This window comes from Macaca thibetana, chromosome 5 (assembly GCF_024542745.1).
Source record: "Macaca thibetana thibetana isolate TM-01 chromosome 5, ASM2454274v1, whole genome shotgun sequence".
NCBI classification, from domain to species: Eukaryota; Metazoa; Chordata; class Mammalia; order Primates; family Cercopithecidae; genus Macaca; species Macaca thibetana.
This window is the reverse complement of record NC_065582.1, coordinates 49093984-49114481: the sequence shown is the minus strand read 5'-3', so window position 1 is coordinate 49114481 and position 20498 is coordinate 49093984. Positions and strand designations below refer to the sequence as shown.

General features: G+C 35.1%; 1 protein-coding gene and 1 long non-coding RNA gene across 3 annotated transcripts in view; one reads left to right on the top strand and one right to left on the bottom strand.

Annotated features, from left to right (window-relative positions):
* Positions 1-743: 743 nt before the first annotated feature.
* Positions 744-16462, top strand: LOC126954626 (uncharacterized). The gene is made up of 3 exons (XR_007725664.1): positions 744-1065; positions 2739-2850; positions 16368-16462. It is a non-coding gene; the product is annotated as an uncharacterized LOC126954626 (long non-coding RNA).
* The window catches only part of MGAT4D (MGAT4 family member D), a 53307-nt gene continuing 39567 nt past the window's right edge, over positions 6759-20498 (bottom strand). Inside the window, exons 10-12 of one of the 2 annotated variants that reach the window (XM_050790242.1) lie at positions 16345-16452; positions 14901-15054; positions 7355-7979 (exon numbers count right to left, since the gene is read on the bottom strand). In XM_050790242.1, coding sequence (XP_050646199.1) covers positions 15040-15054; positions 16345-16452 — 123 coding nt within the window. In that variant the 3' untranslated portion in view covers positions 7355-7979; positions 14901-15039. Of the gene's footprint in view, positions 7980-14900; positions 15055-16344; positions 16453-20498 lie in introns of both variants that reach the window. The other variant, XM_050790243.1, reaches the window with a different exon arrangement.

Sequence of the window (20498 nt, the reverse complement as noted above, 5' to 3'; positions counted from 1 at the left end):
AGCAACCAAGGAGACTATGCACTAGCTGAAGGGAAATATCCAGACCTTCTAGAGTTTTTAAAATACTGTTTCTGAACTGACACTAATTCCTAAAGACTCCAGGCACCATCATGTACTTCTGTTCAGCTTGCAAATTTATGGCGGTCACATGCTAGATGGAGTCTTGGCCTAAGTCCCCATGCCAAAGGAGTCCAGTGAAGTCACAGCCCCCTACCTGTAGTATTTATCTAGTTCCAGAATATGTATTAGGGCTAAATATATGCAGTAACTAACAGAGTCCCTCATGTTTGTTCCTTGCTCCATGGAGTGAGGGCTATGACAAGATATCACCTCATGAGAAACAAGTTGCTGTACCCTGGACCACCCCCCAAAAAGAAAGAGACACAACACTTGGCAGGCCTCCTCAGATTTGGGATATGACATACATCACATTTGGACAGCTTGCTAGGACACATTTCCTGGGTATCTATAAAACTGCCAGATTTGACTGGGGCCTATAAGTTGCCACAGGTTCAGACTACAGAAGGAGTGTCCCTACTACCTGGGCCTTATGACTCAGGAGATTCAGTGGCATTAGAAGTGTAAATGGCCGATAAAGACACGGTGAGGAATTTCTGGTACGTTCTAATAGGAGGATCACAGAACATACCACTAGGATTTTGCAATAAGAGATGCTCTCTTCTGCTGACAACAATTCTCCATTTGAAAAGCAACTCCTGGTGTACTACTGGATCTTGATAAATACTGAATGCTTGCCCGTAAGACATAAAGTGGCCTGAATTGAGGTAATCTGATTCACCAAGTCACCAAATTGGAGAGAGGTGATCACGTCTAAGAAGCATAACAAAACTGCATATGCTGGTGGCTCAGATTCACACGGCTCTTTATTGTTTCTCTCTCACTCTGCAGCTATGGCCTGATGAAGAGGCCTCTATGACCAGTCAACAATGAAGGAAAAAGTACCACCTGGTTTGTGGATGGATCTGTCCTGCCATATTTGTAGCAGTGAGAAGTGGACAGTTGCTACATTACAGCCCCACTCAAGGAAGTCCTGGAGAGACAGGGGTGAGCTGAAATCATTCCGGTGGGCAGCCTTAATATAGATCTTCACTAATATGGGGACTAGCAGATAGACTGGCTGACCTGGGATGTAGAAAAAACAAGAATGATATACTGATGGCGAGGCAGGTTGTAAGAGGTTTGTGGATGGGTTTCTTGGAGTGGGCACAGAGTGTGAAGATATGTATGTTCCACATAAAGCCCCCCTACAGGTATCCATTGAGGAAGTTCTTAAAATCCAGATGGATAAGAATATCCACATCAGCCTCTTTGGTCATCAATGGAAGCTCAAAGGCCCCATATAGAAAGTGACCATGGAGGCATGGATTTAATAAAATGGGCTCTAATTCACAAGGGTGATCTAGCTACCAGTGTAACTGAATTCTTAACCTGTCAACAGCAGAGACCAATGCGGAACTCTTGCTGGAATTATCTTTTATGGGGATCAGGCAGATGTCTGGCAGTATTTTGAGTGCCTGGAATTCTTTCATGATGGAAGCAGCAGCTATTTTTCCTCACAAGGAGAAATACACATTCTGATTGTGGATTTGTCTATTCCCTTTCTGCCAGAGCTACCATTTGTGAACTTACAGAATGTCTCATCCATTGCCATGGTAGCCCACACAATATGGCTTCCAACAAGAAATACATATTATAAGGAGGAACTGCAATAATGGTCTCACCCCCATGGATTCACTAGTCTGACTATGAACCACATCACCTAAAAGAAGTTGCCTTGTTAGAATCATGGAATGGCTTTTGGAAGACTCAGTATGGCTCCTCACGAAAATAACATCTGGGAGATTGGGGTGCTGGTCTACTGGATTTGCTATGTCTTAATCTAGTGACCAATGTAGGAAACAAGGGTGAGGGCAAAGTGTGCCAATTACGTTACAACAAATCCTCTCCTGAACACAATTTTTGTTCTTTTCCTCATGACTTTCAGCTCAGTGGGTTTGAAGGTCCTAGTGCTCCAGGGAGGAACGCTTTGGGGAGGGAACAGTCATAGTTCCATTAAACTAGAATCTGAGGCTGTTTCTTAACAGTCTGTACTGCTTAACCAGTAGGCAGGAAAGAAGGTTAGTGTACGGTGTGATTGATCTTGATTACCAAGGAGAAATTAGGTTTCCGTTACAAAATGGGGGCAATAGAGAACTATATCTAAAACCCAGCACTTCTTAGTAAGTCCTTACTCAACCGTATTGATCAATGGAAGATACGTCCACCAAGGACCCAAATTCTACAGGAAGAAAAGTTGAGTCACACCAATTTTCATACTATCCCTTCCATTCAAGAATTGGGAGAGGGTAAGAGGACCATAAAAGAGTTATCAAAGAAGGAAGTTTGAAAATCAACCCAGGACTCATCACAAACCTCAGAATGGGTCTCGTGATCTGTTTCCTTTGGCTTCCTTTTTTTCCCTTTGCTACTTATGTGGAAGCACAGGTGGTAGCTAAGATTTTAGGTTTCAGGTAAGAGTATAACTGACTTGGCATCACCTCATAATGATATGTTACTGGGGATTTTGTGTGAATACATTTTTCACCAGGGCAAGATATATGAACAAGAATATATGCTAACAAAGGGAGTGAAATATGCTAGATATTTTCCGTTTGCCCCACTATGTGCCACTATATGTAGTCTCTATCCTCTTTCACTTTGCTCTGTGAGCCATGCAGGTGGCCTTTATGGATGACATTAATGGTTTCTATGGAGTCAGCCAATGAAAGGCATTGACAAGAAACTGGAGGAAGGAAGGATGAAGCTTTTCACTAGGCTTCCTCTCTAGTGGTAAGTACACCAATGCCATCACATATGGTTCTTCTCATTGAAGATCAGGTACAGGCTTTTTCCTATACCACTAGATTCTAATGTAATTGGCACACAAAGGTAAAAGAAAGCATCAAAGAAAAGCTTTCCTGTAAGAAGCTTTCATGAGGACATTTTTGCCTTTTACATTGGGACCCTGCTTTCCTTTCTGCTTGCTTCCGCTCCTGACCTTCCTTGTTTGTGGCTATCATTAAATCAGCCAAGTCCTACTCTTGCTTCTAGTCTTGGCGTTTTAGCTCAGAAAGTGAGCTAAACAGATCATTAACCTGACCCATTGATGTGAAAATTTGTAAAACTCCAAGTTTCTGATATATGTTTAATTCTTATTCTCAATTTGGAATGTTGTTTCAGGGGGTACTTATTTACCTATTTTAATGAATATATTAATGAGAATTCAGAGTGGAAGGCTCATGTACTTTTATTCACTTCTTACTAGAAGTATTAACAAACATTTATTGAGCATCTTCTGTGTCCTAGGCAGTGTGCAAAAATTTTGACTGACAAACACATGGCTCCTGCTTTCAAATAGCTAATAATGTAGTTAGGGAAATCTAACTATAACCAAATATCTATAATATATGAGAAATTATATAATAGTAGCATAGACAAAATGTTATGGGAGCATAAAGTATGTTGTTACTCATTCTTCCTAAATGAAGAAAACTTCATCAAAGAAGTGCCATTAGAACTGTGTGACAAAGGCACAGGAAATGGACATTCTGGCTATCATGGTCACAGCACGAAGTATCCAGAGAATGGAAACTAGTCCATTGTAGTTAGACGTAGAGGGCATGAAAGTGAATGTCAGAAAATGATTCTGGAATAGTACATTGGGGCCAGTTTATTGAGGAGCTTGAATGTCAAGGCAGATAATTAAACTGTATTCTTCAGATAGAACCGTCAGATTATTTTAAACAGCAGAGTGACAGGATTAACCCTAAATTTCAGGAAAATATTTAGTTGCAATGTGACATATTGAGTGGCATGCAATTTGATGACTTTTGACATATATACCCCCAAGAAACACTACAAAAATAATGAACATATTAATCACCCCCAAATTTTCCTTGCCCCATCCCTAAGCAATCACAGATTTGTTTGCTGTCATTATTGATTAGATTGCCATTTGTAGAATTATATATAGATGAAACTATATAGATGTACTCTGTTTTGTCTGGCTTCTTTCAGTCAGCATAATGATTCTGAGATCCATGAATGTGTTTGTGTGCATCAATAGTTTGCTCCTTTTTATTGTTCGGTGGTATTCCACCATACAGATACGAAACTGTTTATACATCCATCTCTTAATAGACATTTGGATTGTTTTTAGTTTTTGGCTGTTATAAAGATGCTGATATGGCTGAAATGTGTGTCCCCTCCATATTTCATGTTGAGATGTGATTCCAGTGTTGGAGGTGGGGCCGAGTGGGAGGTGACTGGATCATGGTGGCAGATCCCTGATGAATGGTTTAGCACTATCTCCTTTGTGATAAGTGAGTTCTCAGTTAGTGTATGTGAGTTATGGTTATTTAAGAGTCTGGGACCTCCCCATTCTCACTCGCTTGCTCTTGCTCTCACCATGTGACATGCTGGCTCCCCTTCACCTTCTGCTATGATTGTGAACTTTCTGAGGCCCTCATCAGGAGCTGAGCAGATGTTGGTGCCATGTTTATACAGCCTGCAGAACCATGAGTCAATTAAACCTATTTTATTTATAAATTACCCAGTCTCAGATATTGCTTTATAGTAATACAAAAAAGGCCTAATACAGAGTTATTTAAGTCTCTTGAATAACTAGGAGTGGAATGGCTGGGATGTTTCGTAGATACATGGAATTGTATCTTTTTTTATTCCCACAAGCAGTGTATGAGAGTGTTTATTTCCACATGTTAAGAACCAATTCATTGCAATTTTCTTTACTTTTTTATAGGAAATAAGTTGAACTTTTTCAAAGGCTTTTTAAACATCTGTGGAGGTAACCATGTGATTTTTCTTCTTAGTCCTATTAGTATTGTGCACTCTAATAGTGGGTTTCCTAACAGAGTCCTAACAGGTTCTTGCATTCTTCGTATAAATATCAAGTCATGGTGTGGTGTTTTTTTTTTTTTTTTAAGTGTTGCTAGGGAATCTATTTCTAAATCGTATTTTGGATTTTTGCATCAGTTGTCATAAATGATGTTGCTCTCTACTTTTCTTTTTTTGTGCTACCATTACTATGATTAGGTACTGATGTTATATTTACATCATTAAAATAATTTGAGAATTTTCCTTATTTGCCATGCTCTGAAACAATTTAAAAATATTGGGACTATTTGGTCTTTAAAAGTTGGGTTGAATTTCCCTGTGCAGTCATCTGGATCTGGTGTCTCTTTGTGATCATTTGTTTTTTCTCGATAATTTTCTCTATTTCTTCTATGAAAATTGGTTAGTTTAAGTTTTCTGCCTCTTCTGGCATTAATTTTGGTAAACTGTTTTCTAAGAAATTATACATTTTATCTGGGCTTATAGAAAGAAGACTAATATCAGCACAACAAAAATCTGTCAGCTTATATAAATTTTCTCATAATTCATCACCTGAGCTACCACTAAAATGAACGCAGTGTCTAAAAACGTAAACCAAGGCTATTTTTTAAAAAAGGAAACATAAAGAGATGTGTTCCCATGGGAATGCCTGCCCAGATTTATCTTGGTAAATTTGTTCACAATTGTCATAATCCTACCACAGGGTGAAAGTTCTATGCAAGAATACACAATTAACTCTGAGACATTTTTACACACCTATGTTAGTAGAGGGTATCTCTTTCTCCTCTACCCAAGAGTGGAGCCACATTGACTATTTCTATTAATTACTAATTATTAGTAGTAATATTTGTACATTGCTATTTACTCATATAGTCAATAACAAATAATACAGATGTTCTTGGCTTTTTTATCTCAATACTTGAGAGAAATTTTGGCCATAGAGATAATTTTACTTATATCTCTAATGTTTGCAGAGATTCTATTTGCTTCAAAAGTTGTTTTATGAAAAAAGATTTCAGGAGAATCTGGTTTCTAAAACTTATCTATTATACATCATCATTTGTCTTCATGTAGGTTTGAAGAAGAGTGATTTTAATGAAGCAAAATCAGCATAAATGCTATAAAACAAATGCTCAAACCAACCAATGAAGCACTATTTGCTCTGCTCTACTCTATATTACGTGTCTGGGGTTCTCCAAATCTCCCCTTCCTCATGTATCTCAGACTAATGACCATGGGTGGTAAATGATATCCTCCAAACATCCACATTTGCAAACAGCAGGGGTGAGGATGGAAGTTAGGGGGCATCTCTTCTGGCTACATTAGAAATATTTTCTAGAAATACTTTGTGCTGACCACCCAAATACTCTTAATCATGAATAATTTCTTCAGGGACTGTGGTAATTGGTTTGGACTTTTAAGGCTGTCTTTAACTTTCTTCTCCCTTGTTTCTTCTAGCATCTTTCACTCTCACTGTATCTCAGTCAGGGTTCAAATGCCTCTGAGCACTGCAGCAGCATTCCCTTGGAATCATCTCAGCTTTCTCTTGACATTCAGCAGAATGTTGGAAAGGCTTTTCATATATTTATCCTAGCTTATGGTGCCAATCGTTTAGGTATTTTGTTCTAGTCTTCAACAGGATAAGAAGTCCAAGTAAGCACCTTTTCAAGGAATGTTGCTCTTTTCAAGAAATACTATTCTGGGACTTTGTTTCAATTCTTCATATTATCTGGGACTATGCTCTGGCAGATTTAATTTCCAAAGTTCAAAATTTAAGTCAAATTTAAAATCTTTGTAACATACGTACAATATCTTATTTTCTTCTCAAAAGTGAGAATGAAATGGAGACACAGAAATAGTTCATCTTTCATATTCTCTTTATAAATTGGTATCTGATACAGTTCACACCGAGGCGAATGTGTGAGATCTTGGCACTCAAGAATAAGGCAACAATGTGAAATGAAGAATTTCACAATATTTGATTAAAGGATAACAAATATCTCTTATTATTGCTCAAAATAAATAATATCTTATAAAATAACATCAAGAAGAAAAATAGATTTTAATGGGCCCCTGTAAGAAACTGATGGATCAACCATGTATAAATTAGTAAGGAGTGAAAAGATTTCAACGACCAAATTAAAAAACCTGATATAAGAGAATCTTGCACTCAATAGATAGGAATATTTTTAAAAGATATTTTTAAAGCACAAAACCAACACTTTTAAAAACAAATGAATATAACATGTTTAAAAGGGAGTATACAGAAACTATACATTCTTTCCAAAGTCATGTGGAACATAAGGATTCACAACATTTCTCAAAATTTTATCACATAGGTAAAGTTCTATAACCACTATGCAAGTAATTTAGAAATTAACAATAAAAGATGGAGAAACCAATATATTTGGGAAAAAAACTCCCAAATAATCTGTGTGTTAAGAAGGCAATAATGAGAGAAACTATGAAATCTTTAGAACTAAATGACTATCAAAATACATATGTATCAAGATGTTTGATAATCAGTTCAAATGGCACATAGGGATAAGTGTGTAGTTTTAAATGCATTTATTAAAAGATAAGAAGACATTGTGGCATTGTCAGATCCAGGCTTGTTTAAATTTGTGCTTTCTATTTCTTTATTTTCTTTATTTTCTTTGTGTCTTAACAAAACGGGTAACAGCATATACCAGTTCACCCAAAACTTCTCTGCGACAATAGCAAGCTTTTGAACTTTTAACTGTTTATTGAAATTATGTGATGGTCTCACTATTGGAGTCAATAAAGTATGGTTCTTAATTTTAAAAAAAAATCTCCCCTGCCTTTAGTATTTTTAAATTAAATTGCGATAGGGTAAAAGCAATATAAATCAATGTTCTATTTTTTTCTTGACGTAAGAAGTCATTTAGTACTTTCAAGTCTACTAGTTTATTGATTGTTTACTTATCTGCTAGATAATTATGTATTTTTATTACTACAATTTCTGAAACATGCCATTAGAAATCAAGGTTATCTGAGGTTCCAGGTATTATGGAGTTTCTTCTTATGCTTCTTTATCTTCATATTTTCTGAAATAAAAATAAAAAATATAACATATAGAAATAATATATTAATTCATAAAGATGAAATTATTTTCACAATTTCTTAATCATATTATCTCCTTGTTGTATCCTCTTTGACACCACCCACCCGTTTAATATAGGGAAGATAACTTTATATTAGGAGAAGATAAGATTCTTAAGATATATTAGACAATGCCAATTTTAATACTCTCATGCTGTTAAAATGATTGAAAACAGATTTCCATCTGTGGGATTCCAGGGAAATCTGTATAGTCAGACTATCATTACAGCCAACAAAGCATTGTAGGTAATGTACAAATAGTTTAACTCATTTATTTGATTTTTATAACATAAAATAAAAATATAGAAAAGATTTAGGGTAATTTAAAGTGAAAACACAATAATTCTTTAATAATAATATATAAGAGAAAGCCAGAATTAAATATAAAATGAGGACTGAAGAAATTCTGGTTTTAATATAAGATTATATGGATACTACATATCATATGAAATGAGTTTTGAATTTCTTGTTACTAAAAAGGGAAAAAACCCCACACAAAACCAAATAAATCATGACAGTTTTTTGAGAAATATCTTTTCCTAGCATCAAATTCTAAAAGAGAATTGTTCCATGTATTTTCACACAAAAGAGAATCATAAAACTTTAAATAACAGTTTTGAAGAAAATGCAAAAATGTCATACAGTATTAACATATCATCCTTTAATAAAAGTCAAGGGCAGCCGGGCATGGTGGCTCACGCCTGTAATCCCAGCACTTTGGGAGGCCGAGGCGGGTGGATCACGAGGTCAGGAGATCGAGATCACCCTGGCTAACATGGTGTAACCCTGTCTCTACTGAAAATACAAAAAAAATTAGCCGGGTGGGGTGGCGGACGCCTGTAGTCCCAGCTACTCGGGAGGCTGAGACAGGAGAACGGCGTGAACCCGGGAGACCGAGCTTGCAATGAGGTGAGATCACAGCACTACACTCCAGCCTGGGCAACTGAGCAAGGCTCCATCTCAAAAAAATAAAGAAATAAAAATAAAATAAAAATAAAAGTCAAGGGCATGACCTTAAATAGTAATTCAGTTAAAACATTTTTTTTTTTTAAACTTTTATTTTAGGCTCAGGGGTACATGTGTAGGTTTGTTATATAGGTAAATTTTTGTCACGGGGGTTTGGTGTACAGCTTATTTTGCTACCCAGGTACTAAGCATAGTACCTGATAGTTATTTTTCCTGATCCTTTCCTTCTTCCTACCATCCTCCCTCAAGTAAGCCCCAGTATCTGTTGTTCACCTCTCTGTGTCCATGTGATTCTCATAATTTAGCTCCTATTTATAGGTGAGAACATGCAGTATTTGGATTTCTCTTCCTGTGTCAGTTTACTAACAATAATGGCCTCTAGTGGCATCCATGTGCCTGCAAAGGACATGATCTCATTCTTTTTTATGGCTATGCGGTATTTTGTGGTGCATGTGTACCACATTTTCCTTACCCACTCTATCGCTGATGGGCATTTAGGTTGATTCTGTGTCTTTGCTATTGTGAATAGAGGAACATATGTGCGCATGTGTGTTTATGGTAGAACAATTTGTATTCCTTTGGGTATATACCCAGTAATGGGATTGTTGGGTCAAATGATAGTTCTGTTTTTAGTTCTTTGAGGAATTGCCACCCTGCTTTCCATGATGGTTGAACTAATTTACACTCTGCACTGTGTAAGTGTTCTCTTTTCTCTGCAACCTCACCAGCATCTTTGACTTTTTGCCTTTTTTTTTTTTTAATTGATATGGAGTTCTGCTTGCCTAGGCTGGAGTACAATTGTGCAATCTTGGCCCACTGCAACCTCTGCCTCCCAGGTTCAAGCAATTCCCCTGCCTTGGCCTCTAGAGTAGCTGGAATTACAGGCACCTGCCACCACACCCAGCTAATGTTTGTAGTTTTTTTAGTAGTGACGGGGTTTCACCATGTTGGTCAGGGTGGTCTTGAACTCCTGACCTCAGGTGATTCGCCCACCTCGGCCTCCCAAAGTGCTGGGATTACAGGCGTAAGCCACCGTGCCCAACCCTATTTTTTGACTTTTTAAAGATAGCCATTCTGACTGGCGTGAGATGGTATCTCACTGTGGTTTGGGTTTGGTTTGCATTTCTCTAATGCTTAGTGATACTGAGCATTTTTTTTCATATGCTTCTTGGCTGCATGTATGTCTTCTTCTAAAAATCATCTGTTTGTGTTTTTTACCCACTTTTTAATGGGTTTAGTGTTTTGTTTGTAACTTTGAGTTCTTTACAGATCCTGGATATTAGACCTTTATCAAATACATAGTTTTTAAAAATATTTTCTCCCATTCTGTAGGTTGTCTGTTTACTCTGTTGATAGTTTGTTTTGCTATATAGAAGCTCTTTAGTTTAATTAGATCTGATTTATCAATTTTTGTTTTTATTGCAATTCTTTTTGGAATCTTCATCATAAGATCTTTATCAGTTCCTGTGTCCAGAATGGTATTTCCTAGATTATCTTTCAGGGTTTTTATAGTTTCAGGTTTTACATTTAAGGTTTCAATCCAACTTGAGTTGATTTTTATATATGGTGTGAGGAAGGGGTCCAGTTTCAATCTTCTGCGTGGGCCAGTCAGTTATCCCAGCACCATTTATTGAATAGGAAGTCTTTTCCCCCATTGCTTGCTTTTGTCAGCTTTGTTAAAGATCAGATGATGTAGATGTGTGGCATTATTTCTGGGCTCTCTATTTTGTTTAATTGGTTTATGTGTCTGTTTTTGTTCCAGTACCACTGAAAGCCTATCATGTGGTTTTTGTCTTTAGTTTTGTTTATGTGACAAATCACATTTATTGATTTACGTGTATTGAACCAATCTTGCATACCAGGGATAAAGCTTACTTGATTGTGGTGAGTTAGCTTTTCGATGTGCTGCTGGATTTGCTTTGCTGGGTTTTTGTTGAGGATTTTTGCGTTGATGTTCATTGAGGATATGGGCCTGAAGTTTTTTTTGTTGTTGTTTTGTCTCTGCCAGGTTTTAGTATCAGGATGATGCTAGCCTCACAGAATGACTTAGGGAGGAGTCCCTACTTTTCAATTTTTTGGAATAGTTTCTGTCGGAATGGTACCAGGTCTTCTTTGCACACCTAATAGAATTTGGCTGTGAATCTGTATGGGCTTTTTTGGTTCAGTGGGCTATTTATTACTGATTCAGTTTTGGAGTTTGTTATTGGTCTATTCAGGGATTCACTTTCTTCCTGGTTCAGTCTTGGGAGGGTGTATGTGTCCAGGAATTCATCCACTTCTAGATTTTCTAGTTTGTGTGCATAGAGGTGTTCATAGTAGTCTCTTATGATTATTTGTATTTCTGTAGAGTCAGTGGTAATGTCTCCTCTGTCATTTCTAATTGTGTTTATTTGAATCTTTTCTCTTTTCTTCATTATTACAATTAAGCTAGTGGTCCATATGTCTTATTAATTTCTTCAAAGAACCAACTCCTGGACTCATTGATCTTTTGAATGGTTTTTCATGTCTCAGTCTCCTTCAGTTCAGCTCTGATTTTAGTTACTTCTTGTATTCTGCTAGCTTTGGAGTTGGTTTGCTCTGACTTGTCTAGGTTTTTTTTTTTTGGTTTTTTTTTGTTTGTTTGTTTTTTTAGCTGTGATGTTAGATTGTTAATTTGAGATCTTTCTAGCTTTTTGATGTGGGTATATAGTGTTATAAATTTCCCTCTTAACACTGCCTTAGCTGTGTCCCAGAAATTCTGGAATGTTTACCTTTGTCCTCATTAGTTTCAAAGAACTACTTAATTTCTGCTTTCATTATTTACCCAAAAGTCATTCAGAAGTAGGTTAATTTCCATGTAATTGTTTGGTTTTGAGCAATTTTCTTAGTTTTCATTTCTATTTTTATTGTACTTGGTCTGAGAGCATGGTTGGTATGATTTTGAGGTTTTGTTTTGCATTTGCTGAGGATTGTTTTATGTCCAATTTTGTGGTCAATTTTAGAGTATGTGCCATGTGGTTATGAGAAGAATGTATATCCTGTTGTTTTGGGGCAGAGAGTTCTGTAGGTGTATGTTAGGTTCATTTGGTCGAGTGTTGAGTTTAGGTCCTAAATATCTTTTGTTAATTTTCTGCCGTGACGATCTGTGTAATACTGTCAGTGGGGTATTAAAGTCTCCCACTATTATGTGTGGCAGTCTACGTCTCTTTGTAGGTCTCTGAGAGCTTGCTTTATGAATCTGGGTGCTCCTGAGTTGGGTGCATATATATTTAGGATAGTTAGCTCTTCTTGTTGAATTGAACCCCTTACCATTATGTAATCCCTTCTTTGTCTTCTTTGATGTTGTTTTAAAGTCTGTTTGGTCTCAAATTACGATTGCAATCCCTGCCTTTTTTCTGATTTCCATTTGTTGGTAGATTTTTCTCCATCCCTTTATTTTGAGCTTTTAAGAGTCACTGCATGTGAGATGGATTTCTTGAAGACAGCATACCAATCTCTTGAAGACTTGCTTTTTTATCCAGCTTGCCACTCTGTCTTTTAAGTGAGGCATTTAGCCTATTTACATTCAAGATTAGTATTAATATGTGTGCATTTGAGCTTGTCATTGTGTTGTTAGCTGCTTATTACACAAACCTGTTTGTGTGGTTGCTTTATAATGTCACTGGTCTGTGTACTTAAATGTGTTTTTGCATTGGCCAGTAATAGTCCTTCCTTTCCATATTTAGTGCTCCTTTCAGGAGCTTTTGTAAGGCAGGTCTGGTGGTAATGAATTCTCTCGGCATTTGCTTGTCTGAAAAGTATCTTATTTCTCCTTTGCTTAGGAAGCTTAGTTTGGCTGGATATGAAATTCTTGGTTGAAGATTTTTTTCTTTTAGAATGCTGAATATAGGCCTCCAATCTGTTCTGGCTTGCAGGGTTTCAACTGAGAGGTCTACTGCTAGCCTAATGGGGTTCCCTTTACAGGTTATCTGCCCTTTCTCTCTGGCTGCCTTTAACATTCTTTCTTTCATTTTGACCTCCGTAAATCAGATAATTATGTGTCTTGCAGATGATCTTCTAGTATCTTGCAGGGATTCTCTGCATTTCCTGAATTTGAATATTGTCCTCTCTAGCAAGGGTGGAGAAGCTTTCATTGGCAATATTCTGAAATAAATTTTCCAAGTTGTCAGCTTTCCAACCCTGTCTTATTCAGTGATGCTAGTGATTCATAGATTTGGCCTGTTTCCGTAATCTCATATTTCTGGGAGATTTGTTTATTCTTTTTCACTCTTTTTGTTTATTTTGACTATCTTATTTCAGGAAGGCAGGCTTCAAGCTCTGAGATTCTTTCCTCAACTTGGTCTATTCTACTGTTAATACTTGCAAGTGCATTAGGATATTCTTGTAGAGTGTTTTTCAGCTCTATCAGGTCAGATTATTTGTTATACTGGCTATTTTATCTGTCAGTTCCTGTATTGTTATATTTTGATTCTTAGATTCATTGGATCAAGTATCTGCCAGTTCCTGTATTGTTATGTTTTGATTCTTAGGTTCATTGGATCAAGTATCTGTCAGTTCCTGTATTGTTATATTTTGATTCTTAGATTCATTGGATCAAGTATTAACGTTCTCCTGAATCTTGAAGATCTTAATTTCTATCCATATCCTGAATTTTATTTCTGTCATTTCAGCCATCTCAGCCTGATTAAGAGCCTTTGTTAGAGAACCAGTGTGGTCATTTGCAGGACAGAAGACACTCTGATCATTTGAGTTGCTGGAGTTCTTGTGCTGATCCTTTCTTCTCTGTGTGTGGTATTCTTTTCAGTTAAAGCATTTTTATGGGCAGTATCCTTCTACTCCCTGTCCCTTCATCACCTCCAACTAGGCTTGTCAGATTTAGCAACAACTACTACAACAACAAAACAAATTAGACATACATGAAAAAAAAATCGTTATTTAACTGAAATTCAAAGTCAATTGGGTGTCCTGTATTTTATCTGGCAACCTTAATTGCAGTACATTTAAACAATTGGCCCTATGCCCAGTGCACTGTAATAAATGGAAAATGACTTTTTGAATACAATGGAGAAGTAGAAAATTATAGAATACACAATATTAGCTTATCAACTAAGAAAAATCTTTCTTTTAAGTATTTTATTTGAATTTTCAGAAAGTATGGTTTTGTTAACCAATGTGGAAATATGTTAGTTGTTTCCAAAAGAAATTTTTATGTTTATCATAGACCTAGAATATGAAATGATAAACAGCATTTAAACTGACAATCTAGGCAAATTTCAAAAAATTTAAAAACTAAGAAAATTCATCACTAAAAGGGCATATTTTTGTTTTATTAAATTATTATTTTTTGAACTACAAGCTGGATGACTAGAGATAAATAAAATTATTTTTCCGCTTAATAAAACTGTAGAAAATTTATCTTACAATTTAAAAAGTTTTATCATGGCTGGGCACGGTGGCTCACTCCTGTAATCCCAGCACTTTGGAAGGCCGAGGCAGTCGGATCACAAGGTAAGAGACCATCCTGGCTAACATGGTGAAACCCCATCTCTACTAAAAATACCAAAAAATTAGCTGGGCGTGGTGGCGGGCACCTGTAGTCCCAGCTACTCTGGAGGCTGAGGCAGGAGAATGGCGTGAACCTGGGAGGCGCAGCTTGCAGTGAGCTGAGATCGCGCCACTGCACTCCAGCCTGGGCGACAGAGCGAGACTACTTCTCAAAAAAACAAGTTTTATCATAAGGGTAAAACAAAATTTAACTGGTTAAAGAACAAATTTTATCTAAAAGTTTTTAAAAAAGACTTAAAGAAATGAATATTAAGGGAAACACAGTAATAAAAGTTGAACATTCATAGAATGTAATTTAAAATAAAATTAATAAATATCTGATGTCTATATATTTATATCAATTTTCTTATACTTACCACTTTATTGAAGGATTAGTATTTTAAAATATGATGTAGTCTCTTAAGAAATTTGAGAAATAGTCTAATCCTTATTATGCCATTATTTCCAAAGAATGATTTTGATACTTTTTAAAGAAGCTTTAGAAGCATGAAACTCCTAATAATAAACATCCTGTTAAAAATTTTAAAAATAATTTGAATATAAACACATTTGACATATTTTTAAATTGTTATTGACTTCTATTTTGTGTGGTATCAAGTATAAAAAAGGAAAAAAGCCAGCATTATAACATCAAAATATGAATGTTTGTGTCTACATTTCCTTAATATGCCATGAATTTACAAAAGTGAGGTTAAAATATCATATCTGGCCAAAAAGTATAATGAAAGAATCGCATTATAATAGCGTCGAAAAAGAGAATGGTATAGACCAATTTATTTCTGCATCATATCTACAGCTATGTATTCTGATGGTGTGATTTTTTGCACAAAGATTCACAACAGTTACGTTTTCATTATTCCAGGCACATATTTGTCTTGTTTGGCACATTTTCTTTGTTGGATTCCACCTTGCTTGATAGCCAACAGCTAACACTTACTGACTTCACATTATGTTCTAGGCATGGTTCCAAATCATGCATTACAATACACAAAGCAGAAAAAGCAGAAAGAGGGTGAGTCATGAATGATGGGAAGATGTATATGTCTATTTCTCATTCAGTTGACAAAGGATTAAAGCAAGCATTTCTTTCATAGTGTAAAGACACTAAAGGTAGAGGTGTCGAGGGTGGAAGAAATCTTAAGGATCATTTAAACTCTTTGAAGCTTTTATAGATGAAGAAAGCTCAGAGGAGTGTTAGAACTTGCCCAGTATCATATATGTACTCCCTAGTTGACCAGGACTGAAAACTAGGTGCTTTGACCTTGAAATCTTTGTTTCTTCTACTACACTAGGGGGCTGAGTCAATTATCAATAATATTGTATCTGAAAATGATGCAAAATTTTAAGAATGACTAAAAACCAAGCAATGCTAAATTTTTCTTCATCTGGCAAAACAAACAGAGATCTGAAATAAAAATTCTGATACATTTAAATTAAATAGTAGAAGGATTTTATTTTTGAAATATTATAGTATAATTTTGAATTTTAGACTAAAATAGTGAATTTTATTATAATTTTCAAAACACTTTTTTAGTCTTCTTTGAATTGCACGACTGGGAACAGTAAGGCAAAATAGTTTATGTAGGCTGAATTCTTCTTACCATGATAGATAACTTGGGGCTTTAAAAGATGATTGCTTAATTTATAAATGTCCTTCACAACATACAGTTCTACCATAAGATGAATTCTGCTTAAGCAACCATATTTTATAGTCTCTTATGTCACCACTCTTTTTCTAAATAGTATTTTATAAGTTTATAAAATATCGTATGTTACTAAAGTTACATTTCAAAATCTTACTTTTTCATATTGTTCTTTTCCAGGGAATGATGAATGTATACCCACATGCTGGAAAAGAGAAGGTTTATACCGAATACGTATTTGCTTCTTTCTTTTTATACAGTTTCCCTGTGGAAAAAGAGAACAATCTTCTGTAAAAACCCAGATATTGCTTTGTATTGCGTTTACTGATAGTAGAATTTTTATATATTAGTTTTTGCTAGAGTTCTATTTTCATATTTAAAAATATAAACAAAATATTTAATTCTTAGCTTTTTCTTCAAAAGAATAGAGCAAAGGAGTTGGGGTAAAAAAGATTTTTGTTACAACGTGTATTTGCATGAACTCTGTCTTAGAAAACCAGCTTAGTGTTGTACCAACTATATTTCCTTTCTTTCTTTTAATTATAATAACTCAAATAAAATGCTTGGTATTTTTCTATCTATATGTCAGACTACAGTATTCTTTCACTTCCCATATTCATTGACTAATTTCTGTATTGAATTATATCACGTCAATTTCTTCTTAGAGAGTAAAAATGTGATATTAAAACAAAGAACCAATTTATAGTCAATGAAGAATAATCTGGATAATTTTCTCAAAAATGAAAATAAGAAGGATGACCTATAGAACCACTCCTATTAAAAACAAACATTTGAAGCCTGGGCACAGTGGCTCATGCCTGTAATCCCAGCACTTTGGGAGGCTGAGGTGGGAGGATTGCTCAGGAGTTTGAGACCAGCTTGGGCAATATAGTGAGACTCCATTTTTAAAAAACAAAAACAAAACAAACAATAAAAACCCCACAAACATTTGGAATAATTATGATCACTGAGAATTATTTTATAGGTTTTTATACATAGAAGATTCAGAAAAATAAATCTAAAATTTATATATATAGTGATTTTTTACATAACAGGTTTATTTAGATGCATTTCTACCCAGTACTAACACATAGGAAATATTAACAGTTTCTCTTTTAACTGTAAAGTAATTTAATGGTTTAGAGTTAATTTAATTTGAAATTAAATTAGCATCATATAAAATTGGTTGAGGAGTTACAGTTTAGCATATAAAATAATGGCTTGGTAAATACACCCTCAAAACAAACTGTTGATAAAGCTGAGCTTATTTCATATTGCCGTAAGGACAATCATTACTTTTATGGAGTCTGGATAGTGTCTGTTCAAATCTTTTGCCCTTTTTAAAATTGAGTTGTTTGTTTTGAGAGTTCTATACATATACTGAATACATGTCCTTTGTTGGATATGAAATTTACAAATATTTTCTCCTAGTCTGTGGTGTCTTATCATCCTCTTAACGGTACCTTTTTGCAGCACAAAAATTTTTAATTTTGATGAGGTCCAATTTATCAATTTTTAAAAATGCTTTCAGTGTCATTTAAAAAAAATTTCACCCAGCCCTAGGTCCTGAACATTTTTTCTATATTTTCTTCCAAGAGTTTTAGTGTTTAGATAGATGATTTTTTGTATTTAGATAGATGATTTATTTTGAAATAATGTTTGTATAAAGTGTGAGGTTTAGGTTGCAGTATGGTTGAGAGATAGGGCACCAATTGATCCAGTAAACATTTGTGATAAGATTATTCTTTCTCCATTGAATTGCATACACTTCTTTGTAAAATATCAGTTGGTTATATTTTGTGGGCCTATTTCCGGACTCTATTCTGCTCCATGGACCTTTATGTTTCTCGTTTTGCCAATAAAGGTGGCTTGTCTTGAATACTGTAGCTTTATCGTAAGCTTTCAGATTGAATAATGTGATTTTCCCAACTTTATTCTGCTTTTTCAAAATTATTTTAGTTGATTTATGTCCTTTGTCTTCTCTTAAAAATTCTAGAGTCAGTTTTGGTAGAATACCTACCAAAAAATTTCTGCTGGGATTTTGATTAGAATTGTATTAAATCCATAGACCAATTTGGGGAACATTCATACCTTTACTAGGTTGAGCTTCCCAATCTATGATCATGGTATGTCTCTCTATCCCTTTCATTAGCATTTTAAGGTGTCCAGCATATAGACAATGTACATATTTTGTTAAATGTATACACATACAGATACATAAATATTTTATATGTAATGTTTTTAAATATTGTAAGTAATTTTGAAATGTTGGTGAGACCATTTTTCTCTTTGTCCCCACCCAAAATTTCATGTCAAATTGTAATTCTTATGTTTCAGGGGAGGGAGTTGGTGGGAGGTGATTGGAACATATGGGTAAATTTCCCCCATGCTGTTCCCATGATGGTGAGTGAGTTCTCATGAGATCTAATGGTTTTGTGTGTGGCAATTACCCCCTGGCTTTCTCTCGCCTGCTGCTATATAAGACGTCCCTTGTCTCCCTTCACCTTCTGTCATGATTGTAAGTTTTCTAAGGCCTCCCTAGTCATGTAGAACTGTGAGTCAATTAAGCCTCTTTTCATTATAAATGACCCAGTCTCAGGTAGTTCTTTATAGCAGTGTGAAAATGGACTAATACATTTGGTTTTCAACGTTTCATTGCTATTTTGAGGAAAAATGATGGATTTTTGTGTGTATAGACCTTGTATCTTGCAACTTTGCTCAAAGTCATTTATCAGTTCTAGGATGTGTGTGTGTGTGTGTGTGTGTGTGTGTGTGTGTGTATTCTTTGTGATTTGCTGCATAGACAATCATGGCATTTGCTTTTCAATTCATGTGCCTTTATTTTTCCCTTTATTGCACTACTTTGAACTTCCAGTAAAAGGTTGAATAGGAGTGGTGAGGATGGACATGGTTACTTTTTTCTTAATCTTAGAGAGAAAGCATCCAGTTTTCAACAATTAAACATGAAGTTGGCTATGGGATTTCCCTAGATGCTCTTTAACATGTCAGAGAAGTTTCTTTCTATTCCTAATTGGCTGGGAGTTTTTATCATGTATGAATTTTGAATTTCATCAAATGATTTTTCTGTATCAGTTGATATTATCATGTGGCTTTTCTTCTTTAGAATCTTAAATTGATGGGTTACACTGTATGATTTTTAAACATTAAACCAGTTTTGTGTTCATAGGATAAATACCAATTAGTATGGTGTATTTTTCTTTTTACATATGGCTAGATTCAATTCACTGTTACTTGGAAGATTTTTCTGTCTATATATTTGGGGGATATTTGGTCTTGGTTTCCTTTTTCACTCTGTTTTTGTCTGGTTTTCATGTCATGATAATGCCGGCCTCATGAAAAGAATTGGGATGTACCCTTTCCTCTTCTATTTTGGAGAAGATATTATATACAATTGTTATTATTTCATCTCCATTTAGTAGAATACACCTTTAAACCCTTTGGATGTAGAAATTTCCTTTTGAGGATTTAAAATAATAATTTAATTTCTTTAGTAGATATAGGACTACTCAGGTTACCAATTTCAGTTTGGATGAGTTTTGGTAATTTACAATTTTTGATGGATTTCATTTTCAAGTTGCTCTTTGAATATGCAAGGAAGTGCCTGCAGTATTCCCTTATTATCCTTTTGGTATCTGTGGAGTATGTTGTGGAACTCCCACTTTCTTTCTAATGTTGATAAGCTGTATTTTTTTGTCACTCTTATTAGAAACTTAGCAGTTTTATTGCTCTTTTTAAAAAAATTACCTTTGGGTTTTATTGGTTTTCTCTGTTATTTTTATGCTTTTAATTTTCTGTTTTCTTTTATTATTATTATTTTCTTCCCTCTCTTCCTTTACCTTTTATTTTGCCCTTCTTTTTCTAGTTTGTGAATGTAGAAGTTGAGATTATGAATGTGAGATCTTTCTTCTCTTCTGAGATATAGATTTAAGTCTATAAGCTTTCTCTCTAAGCAGTGCTTTAGCTGCATTCCAGAAATGTTGAAACATTGTATTTTCATTCATTTCAAAGAGTTGTCTAATTTCCTTTAAAACTTCTTCCTTCATCTAGGGCTTATTGAGAAGTGTGTTGTTTAATTATCAAGTGCTTGAGATTTTTCAGTTATCTTCATGTTGCTGATTTCTAATTTGATTCCATTGTGGTACAAGAACATACATTTAAAAATTATTTCAATTTAAATTTGTTAAGCTTTGTTTTATGATCCAAGATGTGGCTATTTTGGTGAATGTTGTATCTGTTTTTTTAAGAGAATGTATTTCTTACTGTTATTGGATGTAGTGGTTTTTAACTGCC